We start from the raw sequence: 19,141 nt of genomic DNA, 5'->3' as shown, positions 1-19,141 counted from the left end.
GTACGCCTGGCTCGGGTACCCCCCGCGGTCACGGCTCCGTCCCGCGCCTGCCCCTTTAAGCGCGCCCGCCCCCGGACACGTGGTGCGCGCGCCGCCATGGTGCCGGCGGCGGGAAGCGGCGGTGGCGGCGTCACGTGACGCGGGGAGCGCGCCGCTGCTCTCGCTCGCCCCCGCAGCGGGCGGGAGGCAGCGCTGTGCCCGCCCCGCCCTGCCCGGGCGGCGCGGGAGAGAAGAGGAGGGAGCGAAGCGGGAAGGGCCCGGAGCGGGAGGAGCGGCGCGGCGGGAGCTCCATGGTGCAGGTGCGGCCCCCGGGCGGGACGGGTGCGGGCGGCCGGCGGCGGCCCCGCGCGGCACGTGCGCCGTTTGGCGGGGGCGGGGGCATCGGGGCCGGGACCGTATGGGCGAGGGAGGGAGGGCAGCGAGGGACAGCCCATCTCCCATTGGCTGGGGGGCGTGGGCCGCCCGTCCCCATTGGCTGGTGGGGCGCAGACGCACTCGCGTCCACAGGTGCTGCTCCACCTTGCCACCTGTGCGCTGTGGGCGGGGGCACTGCGCGCCCATTGGCTGGAAGGCCCGGGACCCCTGCTGCTATTGGCTGGCAGGGAGCAGGGCCCCGCCCCACCACCCGCTCTGTGGGAGGGGGTGCCGTGACAGGCGAGGCCTGGTGCGGCCGGGGGGCTCCTGTGGGGCGGCTGCAGCCCCTGGGGTGACGCCTCCTGGTCCTCTTGCTCACAGGGCCAGCTGTGCCCGCCCCGCCATGGCCCCAGCGGTCTGCAGGACGCTCCTGGGGCTGGCCCTGTACACGGGCAGCCTTTTCGCGGTGAGTGGTGCCACGTTCCTCTACCACGACTACTGCATCATCGGGGCCGGCCCCGCAGGCTTGCAGGCGGCCTACTTCTTCCAGCAAGCTGGCCGGGACTACATCGTCTTCGAGCGGAGCCACGCTCCCGGCAGCTTCTTTGCACTCTACCCTCGGCACCGCAAACTCATCAGCATCAACAAGCAGTATACAGGCAAGTCCAACAGTGAGTTCAACCTCCGCCATGACTGGAATTCGCTCCTCAGCCACGACCGGCGGCTGCTTTTCCGACACTACTCTCGCGACTTCTTCCCCAGCGCTGACACCATGGTGCGTTACCTGGAGGACTTTGCTTCCCTGCTGAAGCTGCAGGTTCAGTACAATACGGCCATCATCCACGTGACATTGGAGAAGAATGAGCAGGCCTGGAACGGTCATTACTTTCTCCTGACTGACCAGGACAGGAAGAACTACAAGTGCAGGTAATGGGCAAACCTGGGGCTTGACACACAGCTCAGAGCTTTGCCCTGTTGAGGCATGAGTATCTCCAAGGATGGAGATTTCACAGCCTCTTAGAGCCTTAAGCACCATCAGAGGTGGAGAACATTTTTTAGGGATTGGCAGGTGGATGGGTGGAATAACTGTTCCTGGGAAGGCATTGCCTTTCACAAGCAGTGTTTTGCTTTGGGCAGCTGAGGAGGTTGGCAGGCAGACGCAAATTGGCTGTGATGGCCGTCACTGCAGGGTCTGTCCTTCATAGGTATGTTTGGAATCACTTTTGTTTTATCACTAGATAATTGCTGTCTGTGAAGAAAGTAACTCAGTTGTACTCACAGCCAGCACTGCCTTTATTACAAACTGGACTGAGTCAGTGCGGTGACATCTCACTCCTGTTTTCCCGCGTGTGCTCAGGGGTGTGTCCCAGACAAGTGAAGTCCTTGGCTGGCACAGAGCTGGAACACAGGGGGGAAGCAGAGGAAAGCGGGGCTTTTTTTGCAGGGGCAAAGACTGTGAGAAATAACCCTCAAGGCTGTTGGTCACTGAATTCCCTTTCCACTCATCCTATTTACGTGTGTGTATCCCGTACTGCCACTGAGCTACATTCCTAAAAACCTCGAAGTTACTCGTGTGAACATATGGAGTATGTTTCTCACCTCTCCTGAGAACCTCAGCTCTATGACAGTAGGTCGTGCTGGCTGTCACTTGCCGGTGTGCTGCTGGCAGGCTCCAAGGGGACAGAAGGCAATCCCGGACACCCACGTACCGCGAGCGAGTTGCTCTTGGGACGCTGTGTAAGCAAGGCTGGGACAGCAGGCAGTGCTGCTTGCCTCAGCTGCCTGGTGTTTCCATCTAAGTCACAAAAACTTCCTCAAGAATCAAGTAGAAGCTCTTATGGAGTGATATAAAAAGATCAGTGTAGTTATTTTTGGTGTTAGCAATTAGTGGTGTTGCTAACGTGTTTTTATGACTGGGAGTTACATTTCAAAATATCGAAACTATTTCCTATTTGTCTTTAAAATTACTTCTGCTCTGCCAAATGGCAACTCAAATTTTAAATCAAAGTCATTTTTATGCAACATATAATCAACCTGTGAAGTTATATTACATATATTGTCAATGAGTTCATATGAGTAGAAGTTGCATTCATGAACAGGCGAGGGAGATGCATACATACAGCACCCACACTGACTAATGCTATATATAACAGTGTTCCCAGTTATCCTGAGGACAGGGAAGAGAGGAGCAGGTCATTAGCTGAAGCTAGGTAGAGGTTTCTTTTGAAACCATGGCCTATGCAGCTGGTACAGTGTCACTGTGGGGGTCGCACTGCAGCCACCTTCCATGGCGGGAGGAAGAAGGAATGAGGAGATGGAGCCCCCTTCCTGAAATTCCTGCATTTCTAAGTGCTGTCCCTGTTTTTGCAGCTCTTTGTTGGTTGCTGCTGGGATGTGGGTTCCCAATGTGGTAAACTTTCCTGGCTCAGAGTATGTTGAGGGTTACGAGACTGTGTCCATCAACCCAGAGGACTTCGCTGGCCAAACCGTGTTGATCTTGGGACGAGGGAACTCAGCCTTTGAGACAGCGGAGAACATCCTGGGTGTCACGAATTTCATCCACATGGTGAGCCGGTCCCGCGTGCGCCTCTCGTGGGCCACCCACTACGTCGGGGATCTGAGGTGAGAAACCACTCCTATTCCCCTTTCTAATGCAGCTGGAATACAAACAAGGAGAATCATTTCTTTCCCGGGCCATAGGCTGGACTGGTGCAGGTGGTGGTGCTGTGGTCATGGGGGTCACAGGGGAAATATGGGGCCTTCTATAGGTCCTTTGTTTAAAGCAATCCAGGTTGCAGTCACTGAACACAGAGGCTTGATGAGAGCTTTTTAGGATCTGTATGAAATAGCAGCATGTCCACTTGGAAGCTGTAATCTTTAAAATGTACTGGCTCTCAAGTTATTCCCTTGTTTCCAGTCATAGAGGAAAGCTAGGAGGGTGGCTACATCCTGCAAGGACAGCGAGGTTGTGTTACCTGTGATGTCCCTGGGAGCCCTGAGGCTCTGGGGATAACCTTTACACTGAAGAGGAATTGGTATGCCTGGTAAGTGATCCCATTTTCAGCAGCTAAGACAGAACCTCCCTTCTTTACATTCTTGTATTCTCCGTAGAGCAATTAACAACGGCCTGCTGGACACCTACCAGCTGAAATCTCTGGATGGGCTTCTGGAGGGCGACCTGGAAGATCTGGCTATCGTTAAGGACAAAAAGGGAAAGCTGCACATCACACTGCGGTTCTACTTGGAGAACGGGAACATCAGCGCAGGCATTGACTCCATCACCCTCCCTCAGGACGAACTGGACAATTTTGCCACCCGCGCACCTTACGACCGTGTCATCCGCTGCCTGGGCTGGAAGTTTGACTTCTCTATCTATAATAGGTGAGGGAGAACCAGGATCTCCATGAAAAAATGTATTTAGACTGAAGGGCCTGAGTAGGGAGGAAAGGGAAGAGCAGGTTTTCTCCTGGCAGCAGCGTCTGGACCTCCATGTGCTCTGAGCTGCTTGGTGCTGCACAGTCCTTTGTTTATTGTGCAGGTAAGGCTGTGTCCCAGTAGGAATGTGTGTCACTGCCCTCTGACCAACAGGCTCTGAGGCTGTGCAGATGGCAGCAATGAGACCTGAGTGACACAGAAAAGCTTGTACCTTTAGAACTTAACATCCTGACCTGCCAGATCACATGGACAGAGGGTTTTTTTTTGAAATGAGGATGATAAAGATGCAGATCACTACGAAAAGGTTTTGTTGGGGAAAAAAACATTCCCTGAGGATGCAACCTTCACTCCACCTTGGTAAATCCTGCAGTTGAAAATGATACTGCTGACTTCACTGTCTTCCAAAATTCACTGTCAGTGGCTTAGCTGAGAATTAGATCTTGTCCAGGGCTATCTTGGGAGGAACACCCTTATCTTCCAAAGATCCTCATTTTAGTAGTAAATGCCACTGAAGGCAGCAGGGGTATGAAACAGAATCTTGCAGTGGCTGCAATATAATGAATATCAGAAACCCTTTTTATTTTTCTACTCCTGTCCTTCCTGATAGCCTGCTCTTCTCTTTTGCACATCAGATCCCTGGGATTGATGCCAGGAAAAGGGAATATTAAGAAGTATCCTCAGATCAAACCCAGCTATGAATCCAGAGGCACTCAGGGGCTCTTTATTCTTGGCACTGCTAGCCATTCAGTTGACTTCAGGAAATCTGCTGGGGGCTTCATCCATGGATTCCGGTATACAAGTGAGTACTGGGGTGTACAGAAAGGGCAGAGGTGGAAATTGTTCCTCCCTTCAAAGGAACAATCCATAGTTTACTGCTGGAAAGAGATTGCCCTTAGTGTTGTTCTGGCAATAAGAAGGACAAAACATAGTCAAGCTGCAGCTGCATCATCTGAAGTGGAGGAGAAGTGACTTGGGGTCATATCTGAAGTTTTTGGTTGTCTGTCTTTGTTTTGTCTTGTGTCTCTCTTGCCTGCTGTCTGTTATTTATGTAACACAATAGATTTCTTCCTGCCAGATGCTCTGCCTCGTGACAGGCTGTGGGTGAGAGGTCTGCGCTGTGGAGTTAAAACCCAGCAGCTGTGGGCAGTGGAGAGAACGTCCTTCTTTATGTGTGTGTGCCCATCCTTGTCATTAAAGGACTGCTGAGAAGTAATAAAATATCCCCAAGGACCCCCACCCTCTCCCCCACCACTTAGCATCACATCAGCTTTCCGAGGGCATCTCCACTGCAGTTACCAGCGACTGGGGTGGGAGATCCTGAGCACGGAGGAGCTGTAAAGGTTGTTTATTGAGTCCTGCTGCAGTGCAGAGATTGGATTTCTTAAAGCATAAGCTTGGGTTGTTAAATAAGCTGTCTTTGTTTCTCGCCATGTCTTAGCTCGGGCAGTCCATCGCCTATTGGAAAACCGTCACCACGGTGTCCCCTGGCCATCCACAGTCTACCCTATTACACAGCTGACCAATTCCATCATCAAGAGAGTGAACGAGGCCTCAGGCCTCTACCAGATGTTCAGTGTCCTGGCTGACATCATACTGCTGAGAGAGTGAGTGAGTGAGTAGTTATTCCCAGCACTGCACCTCCATAATTTCATTTCTGTTTCTTTACCATTGCTTCCTGTGGTGCCACCACACAAATTGCACTGTTGCTGCCTAAGGATGTTACCATCGTGTAGGCAGCCACCCCAAACCTGTACCACTGCTGCAGCTGGTGCCCAATTGTGCAGACTATTTCTCCCTCTTAAAGGGCTGAAATGCTCTAGACCTTCCCTCTAGGCTCAGAGGTGTAGTATCCTTTTACTGACCCCGGGGAAAAACTTTCCTTGAGCAGTGCTACTGTAGAGAGAATCCCATAATCCAGGAAAACACTGGTGTCTTGTAACAGTATCTGCAGCCTTCATAAGCTCTGCATCAAGTCCAGCCCAGATCTGAAATGACCAAACAAAATTACTATCTGATGATCTTTTGGCTTTAGCCTCAACCACCTGAGGGTGGGTTGGATCCCAGCTGGCTTTGTCTGGTGGAAAATTGTGATGGTGTGTTTGCAATTCACAGGAATGCCACAGCATTTGAATACCTGGAAGAGTACCCTGTTGGAGTCCTGGCCGAGCTGGAAATGCAGACGGGAAGAAAGGCTCGCAATGGGCTCTTTGTCATCATCATGGAGTATGGGAGGAATTTCTCTGGGGCTGACAAGGATGTCTTCTACTACAACCGTGCTGTGGGAGAGGCGCAGCATGCCTGGCAGTCCAACTTTTTACACCCTGTTATTTACTATTACAAACACCTCCCAACAGGTAAGCTTTCCTGTTAATTATGTGACACAACCAAAACAAAGAGGGATAAAGATGAATCAGAGCCGAAGTGCGGGTGGTACCTGAAAGCACTATTCCCCTTTCTCCACTTCCTTCATATCCATCCTGTGAGACACCCCCCACCACTGTATGAGCTGAAAAGGGTGCTGAGAGTTGGCAAGAAAGTTCCATTGGTAAGATGATATGGGGAGGGGAGGAGGGGAATTGAGACCTCACATTTGAGAACAGGAACAAACAGGCGTGTTGGAAATTTCCCCGTTCTCAAAAAGAGGAACAGTTCTTCCCTTTGGCTGTCACCCTCTGTGTACTTGCAGAGCCTGAGAGATGAGGCTGGGCTGTTGTTGTTTGGCCATCTTGCTGCCAAGAGAAAGCTGCTCTCTGTGGCAGGCCTAGGTCTGAGAGGTCACACAGCGATCGAGGCAGCCAAAGGCAAGGGTTTGAAGAAGAGTGTTCTATCCAGCAGCAAACAGGCTCGGAGTAGACTTCCTTAGGAAATGAGTGTGTTGAAGTCTTCATCTCCAGAAACCTAGGGTCAGGGTCCAGCTTGCCTTGCACAGAAATAAGCATGATGGGTAGCAGCATTAAAGCAGCTTAGCCCATCTGGCAGTCCCTGCCCAGGGGGAACAGGAGTGAAATGACAGGAATGCTGCGGGCAGGGACAGAGGGCAGCTGTGCAGTGGCAGGGCTGTTGAGGACAGAGCTGGCAGAGGGGATTGCAAATGAAAGTAATGGATTAAAAGGTCAGGACAAAAGCGGAAACAGCTGTCACAGCTGCTTTCCACTCCCCAAGCTCTTTTTAATGCCATTTTGCTTCTAAGAGACTCCCTTAATGTTCTCTTGGCAGAGCGTGGGATGAAACTCCGTCCCCCAGACTGGCCTCTGCCCCGGCCAGATGCCATCCATCACATTGTGGAGGACTTTCTGACAGACTGGACAGCCCCGAATGCTCACATCCTGCCGCTGAGGCGGTTTTTGGAGAACTGCCTCAGCACCGACCTGCGCAATTTCTTTGCAGGTAATTTGAGCACAGGGTTGAGGTGGCAGAAAGAGGAGGAGGAATGTGAGGAACAAGTGACAGGAGCGATCTCCTCTGCAAATAGCTGAGATCTCCCTGTGGTAAGCTGCTTGTCTCACTGTCAGTCACACCTCCTCAGTGCACTCACCAGATGGTACAAAGTGCCGTTCTGTGTGTGTGTTCCTAAAGAGTCCTTGCTCTTGTTCACCATTAGAAAAAGACTGGCCCAGGCATGCCAGGATTTAGGGAAAGCCATATAAGGTTGGGTTCAATTATTTTCTAGCTGCAGCTTTCTTTTCTTCGTCGTTATCTGAACATTTCTTTGTGCCACTGTGTACTAGATCTCTTGTACTGGTGATTGGATTGCTTTCCCATGGGAAATGGGAGTGCTGTGATGTGAGAGGTGAAGAGCCTCTGCTGCCTCCCTGACCCGTCTGTGACCCACCTGCAGGAAGCCCATGTGGCACACAGAGGGAAGCCATCTTGTGGCACAAAGAAGATGCCAGATGGATGTAAACTCAAATCCAGCTCCTTTTTCTCTCAAAGTGCAGGTTGGGAATCCCTCTCTGCATCTCCTGAGCACTGCAGAATTAAGTCAATTGCTGTGCTGGGGCAGGGTACTGGGTGGGAAACTCTAGCCGTCTTCCCTCATCCTCTCTGCCTTTTGTTTTGAACGAGTCCCTGATAGTTTATGGGACTATTTCCCTACAGGGTCTCTCTGCTGACTCTAATTTTTGATCCTTTCCCCTGCAGAGTCCTGTTTCCTGTTTGCCTTCACCCGTCAGAAGCTGCCTCCCTTCTGCCAGCAGGGGTACTTGCGAATGCAGGGACTGGTGGGGAGCCAGGAGCTCCGGCACCACGCGGTACAGGCTGGGTTGCTCCAGGATTACACTCACAAAGACTTTTTGGGTGACAGACCCCCTGACAGCCACGATGGGTCACAGGAACAGTTGAGAGATCATGCGATACCAGTTCGTCCTCTGCAGCATCTTGTTAATGCCAAGGATGAGCTTTAACCTTTCTTGCTCCACACTGAAATCCATAGGTGCTCTTCTGACAGTACTGTAACAGAGATCCACAGCAGGATTCTGCCCTTTCCAGTGTCCCTTTTCCATCCCCATGCCTCCCACTGATCATGAGTTGCCAAAGACCTGCTAAGATCTTGCTGTTACAAAGAGGACCAACATGCTCTGAAGGATTGAGTGAGGGACCAAAATCCAGTGATGCTGAGGTTCCCACGTTGTCCTTGCAGAGTTCAGAGTTGCCTGAAGATGGTGTTTGTGTTTATCTCACTGACCAATATCTGCAGCGACATACAGAGGTCACAGAAGTGAGTGCAGGAATGCCTGGGAAACTTCAGATGTCACGTTCCCCTTCAGAGGTGACCTGCTCACACCCTGTGGCAGCCCTGAGGCTGTTCTCTGGACCCTGGATGCTGTACGCTGTGTATACTTGAAGATTTGTTTCTGCATTGAATCCTGAAGTGGTACTCCAGGCAAACTTCCTGGTATTTTTCCTGCATTTGAGTTAGGGCAATTGTGTAGCTTGAGTGGGGAAGGAGAATTTCCCAGAGAACACTACAAGGGACTCTTTCCTCCACGACAGATGAGTAGCTTGCCTGGAATGCCTGGGACACAGACTTACAGAGTTTGGCTCTGCTGTCCTCATGTTTTTCTTCTCCCACACCAAGCAGCCTGGAAGGTTAGCCTATCTTTTATAAAGCATGATCAATATTTCTCCTATTTGCACTATGTCCCATCAACAAAGTTTGATGTTGTTAAAATGCTCCTTCTCTGTTTTATTCCACTCCAGTCACCTTGAGATCTTAGAGGGACTGACAGGGAGGCTGCTGCACTTTACTGCTGCCCCGTCAGCCATGTACGCTTGCCTGTCACCTCCCTCTGGACTCCTTCCATGGCCCTGGAGTTGCAAAGCAAGAGCAGTTTCGAGCTTGACCTCATAATGTCCCTATGATTTCTAGGAAATAGAGGAGGGGTGACAGGGAACAGGCTTATATTTACACACGTTTTTCCAACCCTTTAGCTTCTTGAAAAATACTCACTTTTTCTTCCACACTGAGGGGGCTGTACCTTACATGTACCTAAAGCTCTCCCAAACCTTTGAATTCAGCTGCTGTTTCAGTAAAACGCCAGTTCCTTGGAGAGGCTGGGGAGCAGAAGAGGTGAAGGAAGTGACAGAGGAGTTCTTGCTTTCTTTGAGAACACTGGGCTATGCAAGCAGTGCTGCTGCTGGAAGATAGTGCCTGTTCGCATGCAGCTGGAGAGGGAAACAATCATCTCAGCTGGCATCAATCAGCATCTTTCTGTGGCCTTTACATCCCATTGCCCCAGCTCTAAGGCCAGTCCAGGAATGGCTCTCGTGGCCTGTAGTTGGGTGGTGCTAGTATTTGCTACATCCTCGGCACCATGGGCTTTTTATTTTGGGATTGTGCAGGGGAAGAAAAGGGCCTGTGGCTGAACTGGATTGACCAGCTGTCACCAAGAGCCTGTTTCATTTGTTCCCTCTATGCACTGACACAGAGTGCATCCCCGTTGTACCTACAGATGTGCACATTCTCCAGATGTTTCCTCTTCCATCCTCAAATTCCCCCAAGAGATTGTGGATCTGTATGTATTGCCTTAAATTGTGATTCCCCTTAGAAAAGCAATGGTTGAAAAAACTGGTACCCACCAACAGTTCCAGCATGCACTGTGCACATCTCCCAGCGTCTTGTGAGTTGAAACTCCAGCTGTTCTCCTGCCACTCGCTTCCAGCAGGACAGGGGGAGTAAGGATCCAAGTCTCCCTGCTTTGGGTGCTGCAGGGTGAGCACTGCTCTCAGCCTCGCTCCTGCTGAGCTCCTCTGATGCTGGAGCTGGCAAGGGAGAGGGAGCGCCGGCTCCAAACGATTTTCCATCAGGTTACAGAGGCCGGGGGGTGGCATGGGCCATGCTAGTTTGTGGTCACCCCTGAGTGCAGGGCTGCAGGTTGGTCCCGGTGCCCTGCCCCAGAGGGTGCGTTGTGGAAGGGAGTTAATTGCTGTCTGGGAGATTGTAGAGTTGTGCGCTTCCAGCAAAGCTTAAAGAAGCAGGTGGCCCTTTGCCTAGCCACAATCTGAGCAATCTGGAGAGAGCCGCCAGCCGACGAGATCGAGATCGAGATCAGGACCGGGACCGGGGCCGCCGGGCCCGCGCCACGTGCGGAAGGCGCCACGCGCCTCGTGGTGCGCCCGCGGCGCTCATTGGAGGGCTTCGCCGCCAATCAGCAGCCAGGGTTTGCCCCACGCAGCACATCCCTCCGTCCCCTCCAGGGGCGGGGCGAAATGCCCTAATGGACAGACACGACAGCCAATCAGAGGTGGCCGGCTCTTGAGGCGGCTGCCAATCGGCTGGGAAGGCGACCGGCCTGGTTGTCTCAGTCTTCCGGCGTCGGCGACCAATCGGGGCGCAGGTGGGCGGGGCGCCGGGCGGAAGCTCGGTGTGTGCGGGTCACCTCCGCGGCCGGGAAGGTGCGGGCGGGGCGCGGGCCCGGTGAGGGGAGCGGGGCTCTCCTGGCTGCGTACGCCTGCCCTCGGGCGGGGGGAGCAGCGGGGCGCCTGTGTCTGGGGCTGTTCCCGCCCCTCGGGTTGGGGGACGGGGCACTGTGCCACTGCGGGAGCTGCTGGGACATCAGCTGAAGGAGCCCCGCGCTGTCGGGGCAGTGGGAATCCCGCGGCCTGGGTCCGCCCTGTGGGCAGGAAGGAGCGGGCGGTGGGGGTAGCTCTGCTCTGCAGGGCTGAGGGAAACGGGGACCCTGTGTCTGGGGCTGTCTCCTGTAAGCGGGGAGGAGGCGGGGTCTAGCTGGGGGTCCCGTGGCTGTGGGGCTGGAGCTGCAGGGGCTGGACACAGGGGCAGGAAGCACTCCCATGTCATATCCCATAAACGTCTGTCCTGGACACCTCCTGGCCCGGGGACAGTCCTGCCGAGGGGGCTCGGAGCAGGGCGCTGCTGCAGTGGGACCAACCATGGGGTGCACCCAGCCCACCAGCCACCTCTCCCCACAGATGGCCCAGAGGCTGGCGCTCCAGCGGCTGCTGTCCCTCCCCGCGCGGAGCCCCCTGGCATCCCACGGCAGGACCTTTGGCACCTCAGCTGGCCGCAGGAGCACTTTCAATGTGCAGGATGGCAGCGACTTCCAGGACCGGGTGGTGAACAGCCCCAAGCCCGTTGTGGTGGACTTCCACGCGCAGTAAGTTCCACCCGTGGCTCTTGCACCCCTCTCCACCATCACCCATGCCAGTGTGTCCCTGTGTGACATTCCTGATGTGGTGGCACTCTGGGAACACCATGGAGGAGCATGCCTGAGGACTTCCCAAGCTGTGGAGTCTGGTGTTGAAAAACGCTTCTGCCCGTCAGTCTCCATCTGTGAAGATTTCCCTCATAGCTACACCCTGCAGCAGTGTCAAACAGGAGTGCCAGGAAGGCATTCCTCAGGGTGGCATAGCTGCACCTTCCAGGTGCTTACTTGTTACCCCAGCCCCAGTGTTGCATCATCCTACAAAAGATGCTTCAGGAAAAAACTCTTGATACCTGCCCTGTTTGGCTTCATGGATGAAATGTCCTCTAAGAAACATTAAAGTTTGTTAACAGCCACGGAGAGCTCTGCACCTGCAGTGCCTCACTGTTGTCATGTTGTGTCTTTCCGTGTTTCTTAAAGCTGCGTGGTTTTGAGGCTTTTTATAGCAAATGCCTTTATGTGTTACTAACAGCCATGTGACACCAATGACAGTATTTGTCTTCAATGAAAATCCTGTCATCCTCCTGCCAGTAAAAATATTCCCAGATGTTATCCACTGGATTAACAATACTGATTATCTTTGGGGTTTTCATGTATTTTCATAGTTCTCCAGTATTGTCATGTGAGCCTGTAACAGCTGATTTGGGGCAAACAGAACACAAATCAGCCAAAAAACTTCTGCTCTAAATGAACCAAACTGACAAACCAAAGTGAGCATTAGTTGGGATCATCCAGGGAGGACAGAACAATTAATTGAAGCCTGAAATGTGATACAGAGCTTCCTTAACACCTTTGACAGCTCTGTTGTGAGAGAATTGTTTTTCTAAGCTGTGGTTCAGGAACTGTATTTCCAGGCTGGCTCTTGAGTGGAACAGCAATGGTGGTAAAGACACTGGAGTACCAGCATGCCTTCCATGGCTGCTGCTGCACCTGCCTCTCCTAATGTCTCCTCTCTTTCCTTGCTCCATCAGGTGGTGTGGTCCCTGCAAGATCCTAGGCCCCAGGTTAGAGAAGCTGGTGGCCAAGCAGGAGGGGAAGGTGCTGATGGCCAAGGTGGACATTGATGATCACACAGACCTTGCTATCGAATACGAGGTAGGAGGTGGAAGAGCACAGACTTTCTTTGGCTGGCAGTGCAAAGGTGCCTCCCTGGGGAGGGCTGTGCCTGCACAGCAGCAGTGTTGGAGGGGAGGGGAAGCCCAGAGCCTACGGGTTCCTGATCCACTGGGTCACTTGTTAGTAGGTGGATTTTGGTGCTGAGCTCTGCTCCAGTTCTGCTGGTCGTGCTCAGCATCCCCACCTCTAATTCTGCAGGGAGGTGTCCTCTAGGCCTTGCAGGCATCTGTCAGTGTAAACACTTCCCTGGCCTCGAGGGGCCTGGAGCACACATGGAGTTCTGCTGCGAGCCGGGGCTGCTCAGGTGCAGGGCAAGAACATGAAATAACAAGCCCCATTCTGCACTGCTGTTGAACATGGTTCTTTGTGCAACCAGCCTGTCCTCTCTTTCCCTTCCTTGTTCAGGATCTCTAGCTGGGTCATAATGTCCCATCCTTAAGTTGTAGCACAAGGAGACACGGTGAGTTTTATTTGGACAGGTAGAAGCCAGGTCAGAAAAAACACATAGACAACAGGAGCACATGTCCTGCTCTTGAAAGGAGAGGAGCTTGGTGTAAGTGTGTGACAGTACTGCTGATTGTGTTCCCTATGCTGCCTTTCTCCCAGGAAGGAGCAGAATGATTGGAGAAAGCCATGGCTTATTTTGCATGATTCATTTCTTTGTCCCCTCTGTCAGTGATTAGGTAGTTTAAGAAACACAGAAGCCCCTCTGAGGGCAGTGCCTGCCTCTGTTGTCTCTCCTTGTAAACAACCACTCTGCCCATGGAGTTGGGGCATCCTGCTGTTATGTTTTACAGGGAAAAAAAGTGCTTCATTTTCACTTGGGTATCACACAGATGGATCTGCTCCCCCTCTGCAGATGAAGTCCTGCTCCCAAGGTGACAACTAGCACAGCAAGCTTGTTGAGCTGCCCTGAAAAGTGTGAACCATCTCCTTCCTGAGCAAGCTGTCATTTTTTTGAGCCTGGAGAAGACGCTGTATGCCATTCCCACACCCTGCCGAGCCAGAAGGAGACGGAAGTGGAAACAGCTTGTTTCCTCCCACTCTTTCCCCAGGGAGACCTTTCTGCCTGTGCTGTGGTGGCATGTCCACACAGCTGGTGGCCACAGTCATGACTTGCAGCTCCCACAAGCTGAGCACGAGAGCTTCCGGTGCTCTCCAGGGTGGAGGCATGCTGGCAGATAGACCCTGGGCCAAGGAAGATGTCTGCTGGCTCCTGAGCAGGGCTAGCTGCTGCAAGCCCAAAAGCTGCATAGCTCAAGGGGTGCTGGTGAGAAGTTGAAGAGGGTGAAGTGGTTTTAGTGATGATCTAAAAGCATGTAAATCCTAATAGATGCAGGGAAGGCTCTGGTAGCAACCACGCTAAGGAGAATAGAGATTATTAGTTCAACTCATGTATTGTTCCAGGCTTTCCAGTAGATAGAATTAGCTGGGATTACAAGAGGATAATCTCAGATGAGTGGAAACAACAAGCAGGGTGTGTGCACGCAGAGAAAGGTCTGTGGGTGGAAAGAGGCTGGAAGTCCCCAGTTGTGCAGGTTTGATGACGCACTGCGTGTCCTCTTCCCCCGGGTGCCGAGGGAGCAGCTGCGCTGCCCGCTGTGTGTGTTTGTGTGCAGGTAGGACTGGGGCTGCAGGGAAGGGTCACCTTCTCGCAGTTCATTCTGCAACCTTATACACAAACATGATGAAGTTTTTGTTTTGCAAGAAGGCCTCCTCCACTTTTGGAGTGATGTGTGTGTGCCTTGTCTTGGCCGTTATCCCCGTGGCTGAAACACCATCCCTAGACAATGTCTGCAAGTACCATAGCTGCAAACAGAGATAGGAGAATTCTTTGCTCAGATCGTTTGAAGCATCCTTTCCAAGGCAGAAGTTTGGTTCGTGTGCTGAGCATGTGCTTGGTTTTGCTTCATCTTCTGTGGAGTTGCTGTGTAAGGAGAAGTGTGAGGGCTGATGGGAAGGCACCGAGTCGAGATCAAAGAGCGACCAAATAGAGTGTTTGTGAGAGATCAGGAAAACCAAAGGTGGTATTTAGGAGGAATCAGAAAACATTTGTTTTAAAGCCATTCCATTGGGGATCAGATGTCTGCACGCTGAGGAAGTCTTTGTTTTGGGGCTTTTCAGTGTCCATGCCACCCCCACAACTCCTTCCTTGGCTGCCAGGAAGTCTCCCTCCATCCATGTTTATTCCCCTGCCCATGCACACACACAGCCCCCACCTTGCTGCCTGCTTGCACAATGTCCTCTTCAGCAGCCTCCTTGGTGCAGGGGGAGGCAGCGGGAGGGGGAGACACCCTGGAAGAGCAGAGGAATGCTGGTGCATTCCTTTACACAAGCCCTTGGCTCTCAGCCATCCTGGCTTAGCACAAAGCACGGATGCATTTCCTGCAACTAGCAATGTCCCCAGTGCCCCTCCCCGTCCTGTTATGCCCAGCACAAAAGTTCTTTCTCTGGGGACTCCCTGCTTTATCTAACACCTTCCATCTCTAGTTGGGGGCGTTCTCCACTGCTCCAGCCAGCTCCTGACCTCTCACCTCAAGAGCAGAAAGGGAGAAGAAATACTTCTGTTTATCTGCAGTCTCTTAAAATTCTTTAGATTCATCTCTTGCCTTGGCCAGTTGCCTCTGTGGTAGTGACTGGGAAAGGGCAGCCCCTTCTCTGGCCACTGTGGGTGGGGAGCTCAGGAGAGCTGCTGGGTACAGAGATGGTCATTCATGAATGAAGCTCCATCCTGTTACCGCCTCACTCAGAGACCTGGGTGAAATCCTTCTCCCTGCTCTGATGTGTGGCATCTGAGCTTGTATAAAAGTTTCAGATGGGAGAGAATTCCCTTGGTATGGGTGTTGCCAGGAATAACGTGGATGGCCATGTTCGTTTATTTATCTGTGTGGTCAACACTAATCAAAAGCAGACTGATTTTTTCTGTAGAAATGCTCTTGAGGGAGGAGAAAAGTTTGTTTAGGTTCAGTGCAGATGGGACCCAAAAAAAGACATGGGGGGAAAAAAAAAGAAAAAAATGCCCTCAACTTTGCATTCTAGAAATTCCCATGACATTTGTTTCTCAACCAGCAAAACAAAGTACATGCTCCATTAACAGGCTGCCCTTGCTGCAGCTGGCAGGAAGGAAGCTGACAAAATCATCGTGTTTTCTGAGCAGAGGAAAGTTGCTCTGTGACTCTCGTTCTTGTCTGGCTCTGCAGCACCAGCCCCAGACCTTCCACTCTTTCTTGGGATTTGCTCACCAGCATGAAGAGGGAAAGAGACAGAGGGATCGAGGCCGTGTGAAGTTCATGGGTGCACTGGTCAGCCTGCAGGGCCTGGCAACGTGGTGTTGGCTGCTTCTTTGTAGAGCTTCCAAGAGTTGCCTGTTCTCACCCAGACCCTAATAAGGGCCGGCTCTTGGTTTTTTTGGATGGAACCAGAGCAACTGTGCTCGATGGAGGTTTGCCCTTCTCAGGGAGGGAGCAGTTGAGTGCAGTGCATCCTTTCTCTCTCCTAAAATCGCACGGGAATGTGTTGGCACCATCGCCAGTGCTGGGGCCCAAGCCCTCTGGATCTGCTCCCTGCAGTCACTAGGAGGAGCTGAAGATCGTGCACTGAGCAGCCCCGACGCTCCCGTCCCTTCAGATGAGACTGCACAAGCCCTGAAGGACACTGCGGGGAGCCTCGCTGGACTGCTGGGTGGGAAGGGGAGACAGAATGGCCCTTTCATCTCAGGCTCCCAGTGGGAGAAAAGCCAGCCCTCTGATGGGTTTTGAGAGGGATTTGCAGATCTTTGTTGGCAGCAGGGCTGGCAGTGCACATGGGAAGGCCCCACAGGCTGGAGAGTCAGCGGGCAAGATAAGGACAGGATGTGTTTTGGAGGCAAGACTGCAGAGATAAGGGCATCAAAGCTGTGGGGTCAGAAATGTGATCAGATCTCCCATTGCTGCAGCTCTCCAAGCTCTGGTTGTTCCTTCTTTCAGTGATGTCCCTGGGGTCTCTGGTGTCACCAGTCAACCAGCAAGTCCCTGGGGAGTGTTGTCATTTCCAACACTGTTCTCTTGGATAATTCCCAGAGAACTTTGTTCTGGGCTAGTAAAGCAGCGCCCAGAGCAGCACAGCTGCCTGCTAGCTCTGGTCAGAGGGACTTTCTCACTTCTTACCTAATCACCAGGGATCTGCAGTGAATGGCCACTGGTGTGTGACCAGATAAACCACTGAAAACAGAAGTGGAAAAGGAAGAAGGGTTGGAGGGGATTGTCATTGCCATAATATGATGGAGCAGGAAATCTGCCTGTGCAATGGTGGGGTGGTTTAGGATTAGAGCTCCAGTCCTGTCTGGAGAAGAACACAGGTCCAGTCTGTTGCTGCCATGGCCGTAAAATGTCCAAAGGTCATCATGTCTGAGAGGTGTCCTAGATGTGTTCGCTTATGATAGGACAAAAGGGAAGGAGAAGAAGCATTTGTACTGGAGAGGAGGAAACAGCCTTGCCTTGTTTTTGTATTAGCTTTGGTATTGTCTTTAAAAATTTGGGTCTTACTTAAATTCAAAACGCAGCTCAGCCTTGACTTGAGCAGTGTGGTGTAAGTCAGTGCAGAGATGAGGCCACAGGGAGAGGAGGAACGTGGAGCTCAGCTGGCCTCTTTTGCGAGTGGACATCTTACCCTAGAGCAGTGCGTGCTCAGCTCCCTTGTACCCACTTCCTTAGACTTCCATTGGGGGACTGGGTGCAGCTGGCTTCCTGCAGGCTTTGCTCACCTGTCTCCCTGTTTCTCTTGCCCTAGGTGTCAGCAGTGCCAACTGTGCTGGCTATGAAGAACGGAGACGTTGTGGATAAATTTGTCGGCATAAAGGATGAGGATCAGCTGGAGGCATTCCTCAAGAAACTCATTGGAGCCTGAAGTAAAAGGGTGGCTGTGCCTCTGCCTCTGCCTCTGGACACGTCCATGTTGTGCATTCCTTGCCTGGGAGAGCTGAGGGCAGGTCAATTGCCTGCCCTTACAACCCAGAGGTTTCTTCTCTTTTGGTGTTTTTAGGAGATGGAAAATGTTGTAACCCTTCCCTCCTTCTCCCCCTTCTCATGAGCAGCAGTAGTTGTAAAGGGCGCTGAGGAGCAAGGGCTGCTTATTCTCAAAACGGGGAATGTGGCTGGAATTAGGAGCCTGTGTTTATCAGCCAAGAGCTGACGTGCAGAGCTGCTGCTGCTGCTGAGTTAAGAGGAGGAATGTTTTTCTCTTTGCCTCACATCTGATAGCCCAGAGCAGAGGGCAGCTGCTCCCTGCAAGATGATGGTACATACCTGTCCTGGGTGGGTTTGTTTAAAGCTGAGAATGTCTCTGCCTTGTCTGTGAAACCTGTCTCTTTTGTCCTCTGTCCTTGTGTTGCTGGGACAGGTACATGTCCTCCACAAATCCATGAGCTCCCATCATAATTTTATAAGTGAAAATAGGGAGAAGTATTTTATGGATCTCCTTTTGTATGTCTGCAGTAGAGAACTTCTACCAGTCACTGCTGTCTAGCTGGGAGAATAAAACTTGATTCTCAGAAATCTGTCTGTCCAGAGAGGTGAGTTGGGAGTATCAGCGGCACAGTTTCTAATGATGGGTTGGGAAAGTGCAGGTTATGACTTGATCCCTACTAAAAGTTAATGTGCTGAAAAACAAAGTAGGGGATTGCTTCCATGGGGCTTTCAGTGCTGCCTGTAGGACCCCCTTTGTGTGCTGCTGGATCCAGGGGGCAGAGGGAGGACTCGCCTCTCATGCACAGGGGAACAGCTGCTCCTTGCACATGAGGAACCTGAGCTGTGCTCGCTCCCCCTGTGCTTTTCTTGCCCCTTCCCAGCGTGTGGAGCCTGAGAGCCTCCCTGTCCCTGTTGTCAATAATTAAATGTGCTCACACAGGTGAGCCCTGCCAGAAGGCAGCTTTTTGACTTCAATTGCTCTGACCTTTGGACTAACGGTGCCGGCTGTGTGCTTCTATCCGAGCAGCTTTCAGCCCTTCCAACCTCTTCCTCCTCATCCTCACATACACCTGTTTCCTGTCAACCTGGCTTCTGAGTGCTGCCAGCCTCCTCTTGTGCTTGCAGGCAGAGTACAGCACCAGCACTGATGACTACTGTACTGTTTAATTCCAGCTTGCTTATCTAAGCTGCATGAGAACATTGTAAGTGCTTAATAACTATGTACAAGCTGCTTTTTTTTTTCACCACAGCTTCTGTTTCCTTCAGTCACTCTTAAATCTGCTTTGGCTTTGCTCCATTTCACCTCCCTGGCATGTGAGCAGCGAGGTAGTTTTTTTTCTGCACCTCTGCAGTAACAATTTATGACCTTTGAAGGAGCCAGGGGGTGGTGATCCAAGTCCTGCTGCAACCGCAGTGCTGCTGGCATCACTGCTCCCACCTGCTTCTGTCACCCTGGGGCCTGGGCCACAGCACAAGGTGGTACTGGTCCCCTGAGGTGGGTGCCTCCCATTCGGGCTGGGCTGACCTCACCGCTGGCACGCTGCTAGAGGTGATGTCACTTGGATGTAATCTGGTAAAGAGCTGTTGGTCGGTTGCAATCGATAAAAACTGGCATTTCATTTTACTCCAGAG

The 19,141-nt window shown here is 52.3% G+C and overlaps 2 protein-coding genes across 6 annotated transcripts; both read left to right on the top strand.

Moving 5' to 3' along the window:
* Window positions 1–162: 162 nt before the first annotated feature.
* Window positions 163–8,959, top strand: FOXRED2 (FAD dependent oxidoreductase domain containing 2). Of its 2 annotated transcripts, none has more exons than XM_032105341.1 (9): window positions 163–299; window positions 736–1,281; window positions 2,725–2,976; window positions 3,466–3,735; window positions 4,422–4,588; window positions 5,228–5,393; window positions 5,902–6,143; window positions 7,177–7,277; window positions 7,930–8,012. In XM_032105341.1, exons 2-8 carry the CDS (start codon window positions 758–760, stop codon window positions 7,263–7,265), a joined length of 1,710 nt encoding a protein of 569 aa, XP_031961232.1. In that variant the 5' UTR covers window positions 163–299; window positions 736–757; the 3' UTR covers window positions 7,266–7,277; window positions 7,930–8,012. The 2 variants fall into 2 exon arrangements, with proteins under 2 accessions (XP_031961232.1, XP_031961231.1); XM_032105340.1 differs by lacking the exon at window positions 7,177–7,277 and adding an exon at window positions 7,006–7,176 and having other exon boundaries at window positions 164–299; window positions 7,930–8,959.
* Window positions 8,960–10,588: 1,629 nt separating this feature from the next.
* On the top strand, window positions 10,589–18,484 carry TXN2 (thioredoxin 2). 4 transcript variants are annotated; one of them, XM_032105345.1, is made up of 4 exons: window positions 10,589–10,683; window positions 11,218–11,402; window positions 12,422–12,545; window positions 17,334–18,097. In XM_032105345.1, exons 2-4 carry the CDS (start codon window positions 11,218–11,220, stop codon window positions 17,448–17,450), a joined length of 426 nt encoding a protein of 141 aa, XP_031961236.1. In that variant the 5' UTR covers window positions 10,589–10,683; the 3' UTR covers window positions 17,451–18,097. The 4 variants fall into 4 exon arrangements, with proteins under 4 accessions (XP_031961236.1, XP_031961240.1, XP_031961237.1 ...); XM_032105349.1 differs by having other exon boundaries at window positions 10,632–10,652; window positions 17,334–18,484; XM_032105346.1 differs by lacking the exon at window positions 10,589–10,683 and adding an exon at window positions 10,685–10,705 and having other exon boundaries at window positions 17,334–18,484.
* The last annotated feature ends 657 nt before the right edge of the window (window positions 18,485–19,141 follow it).

This window comes from Corvus moneduloides, chromosome 4 (genome assembly GCF_009650955.1).
Source record: "Corvus moneduloides isolate bCorMon1 chromosome 4, bCorMon1.pri, whole genome shotgun sequence".
Taxonomy (NCBI): Eukaryota; Metazoa; Chordata; class Aves; order Passeriformes; family Corvidae; genus Corvus; species Corvus moneduloides.
Note: the sequence above shows the minus strand (reverse complement) of the source record. Positions and strands in the feature narration are given on the sequence as shown.

Coding starts and splice junctions, on each gene's coding strand:
- FOXRED2 (XM_032105340.1), top strand. CDS start 758: ATGGCCCCAGCGGTCTGCAGGACGCTCCTGGGGCTGGCCCTGTACACG. Junction 2,977..3,465: donor CACTACGTCGGGGATCTGAG/GTGAGAAACCAC, acceptor TATTCTCCGTAG/AGCAATTAACAACGGCCTGC. Junction 7,177..7,929: donor CCTGCGCAATTTCTTTGCAG/GTAATTTGAGCA, acceptor TTTCCCCTGCAG/AGTCCTGTTTCCTGTTTGCC.
- TXN2 (XM_032105349.1), top strand. CDS start 11,218: ATGGCCCAGAGGCTGGCGCTCCAGCGGCTGCTGTCCCTCCCCGCGCGG. Junction 11,403..12,421: donor GTGGTGGACTTCCACGCGCA/GTAAGTTCCACC, acceptor TTGCTCCATCAG/GTGGTGTGGTCCCTGCAAGA. Junction 12,546..17,333: donor ACCTTGCTATCGAATACGAG/GTAGGAGGTGGA, acceptor CTCTTGCCCTAG/GTGTCAGCAGTGCCAACTGT.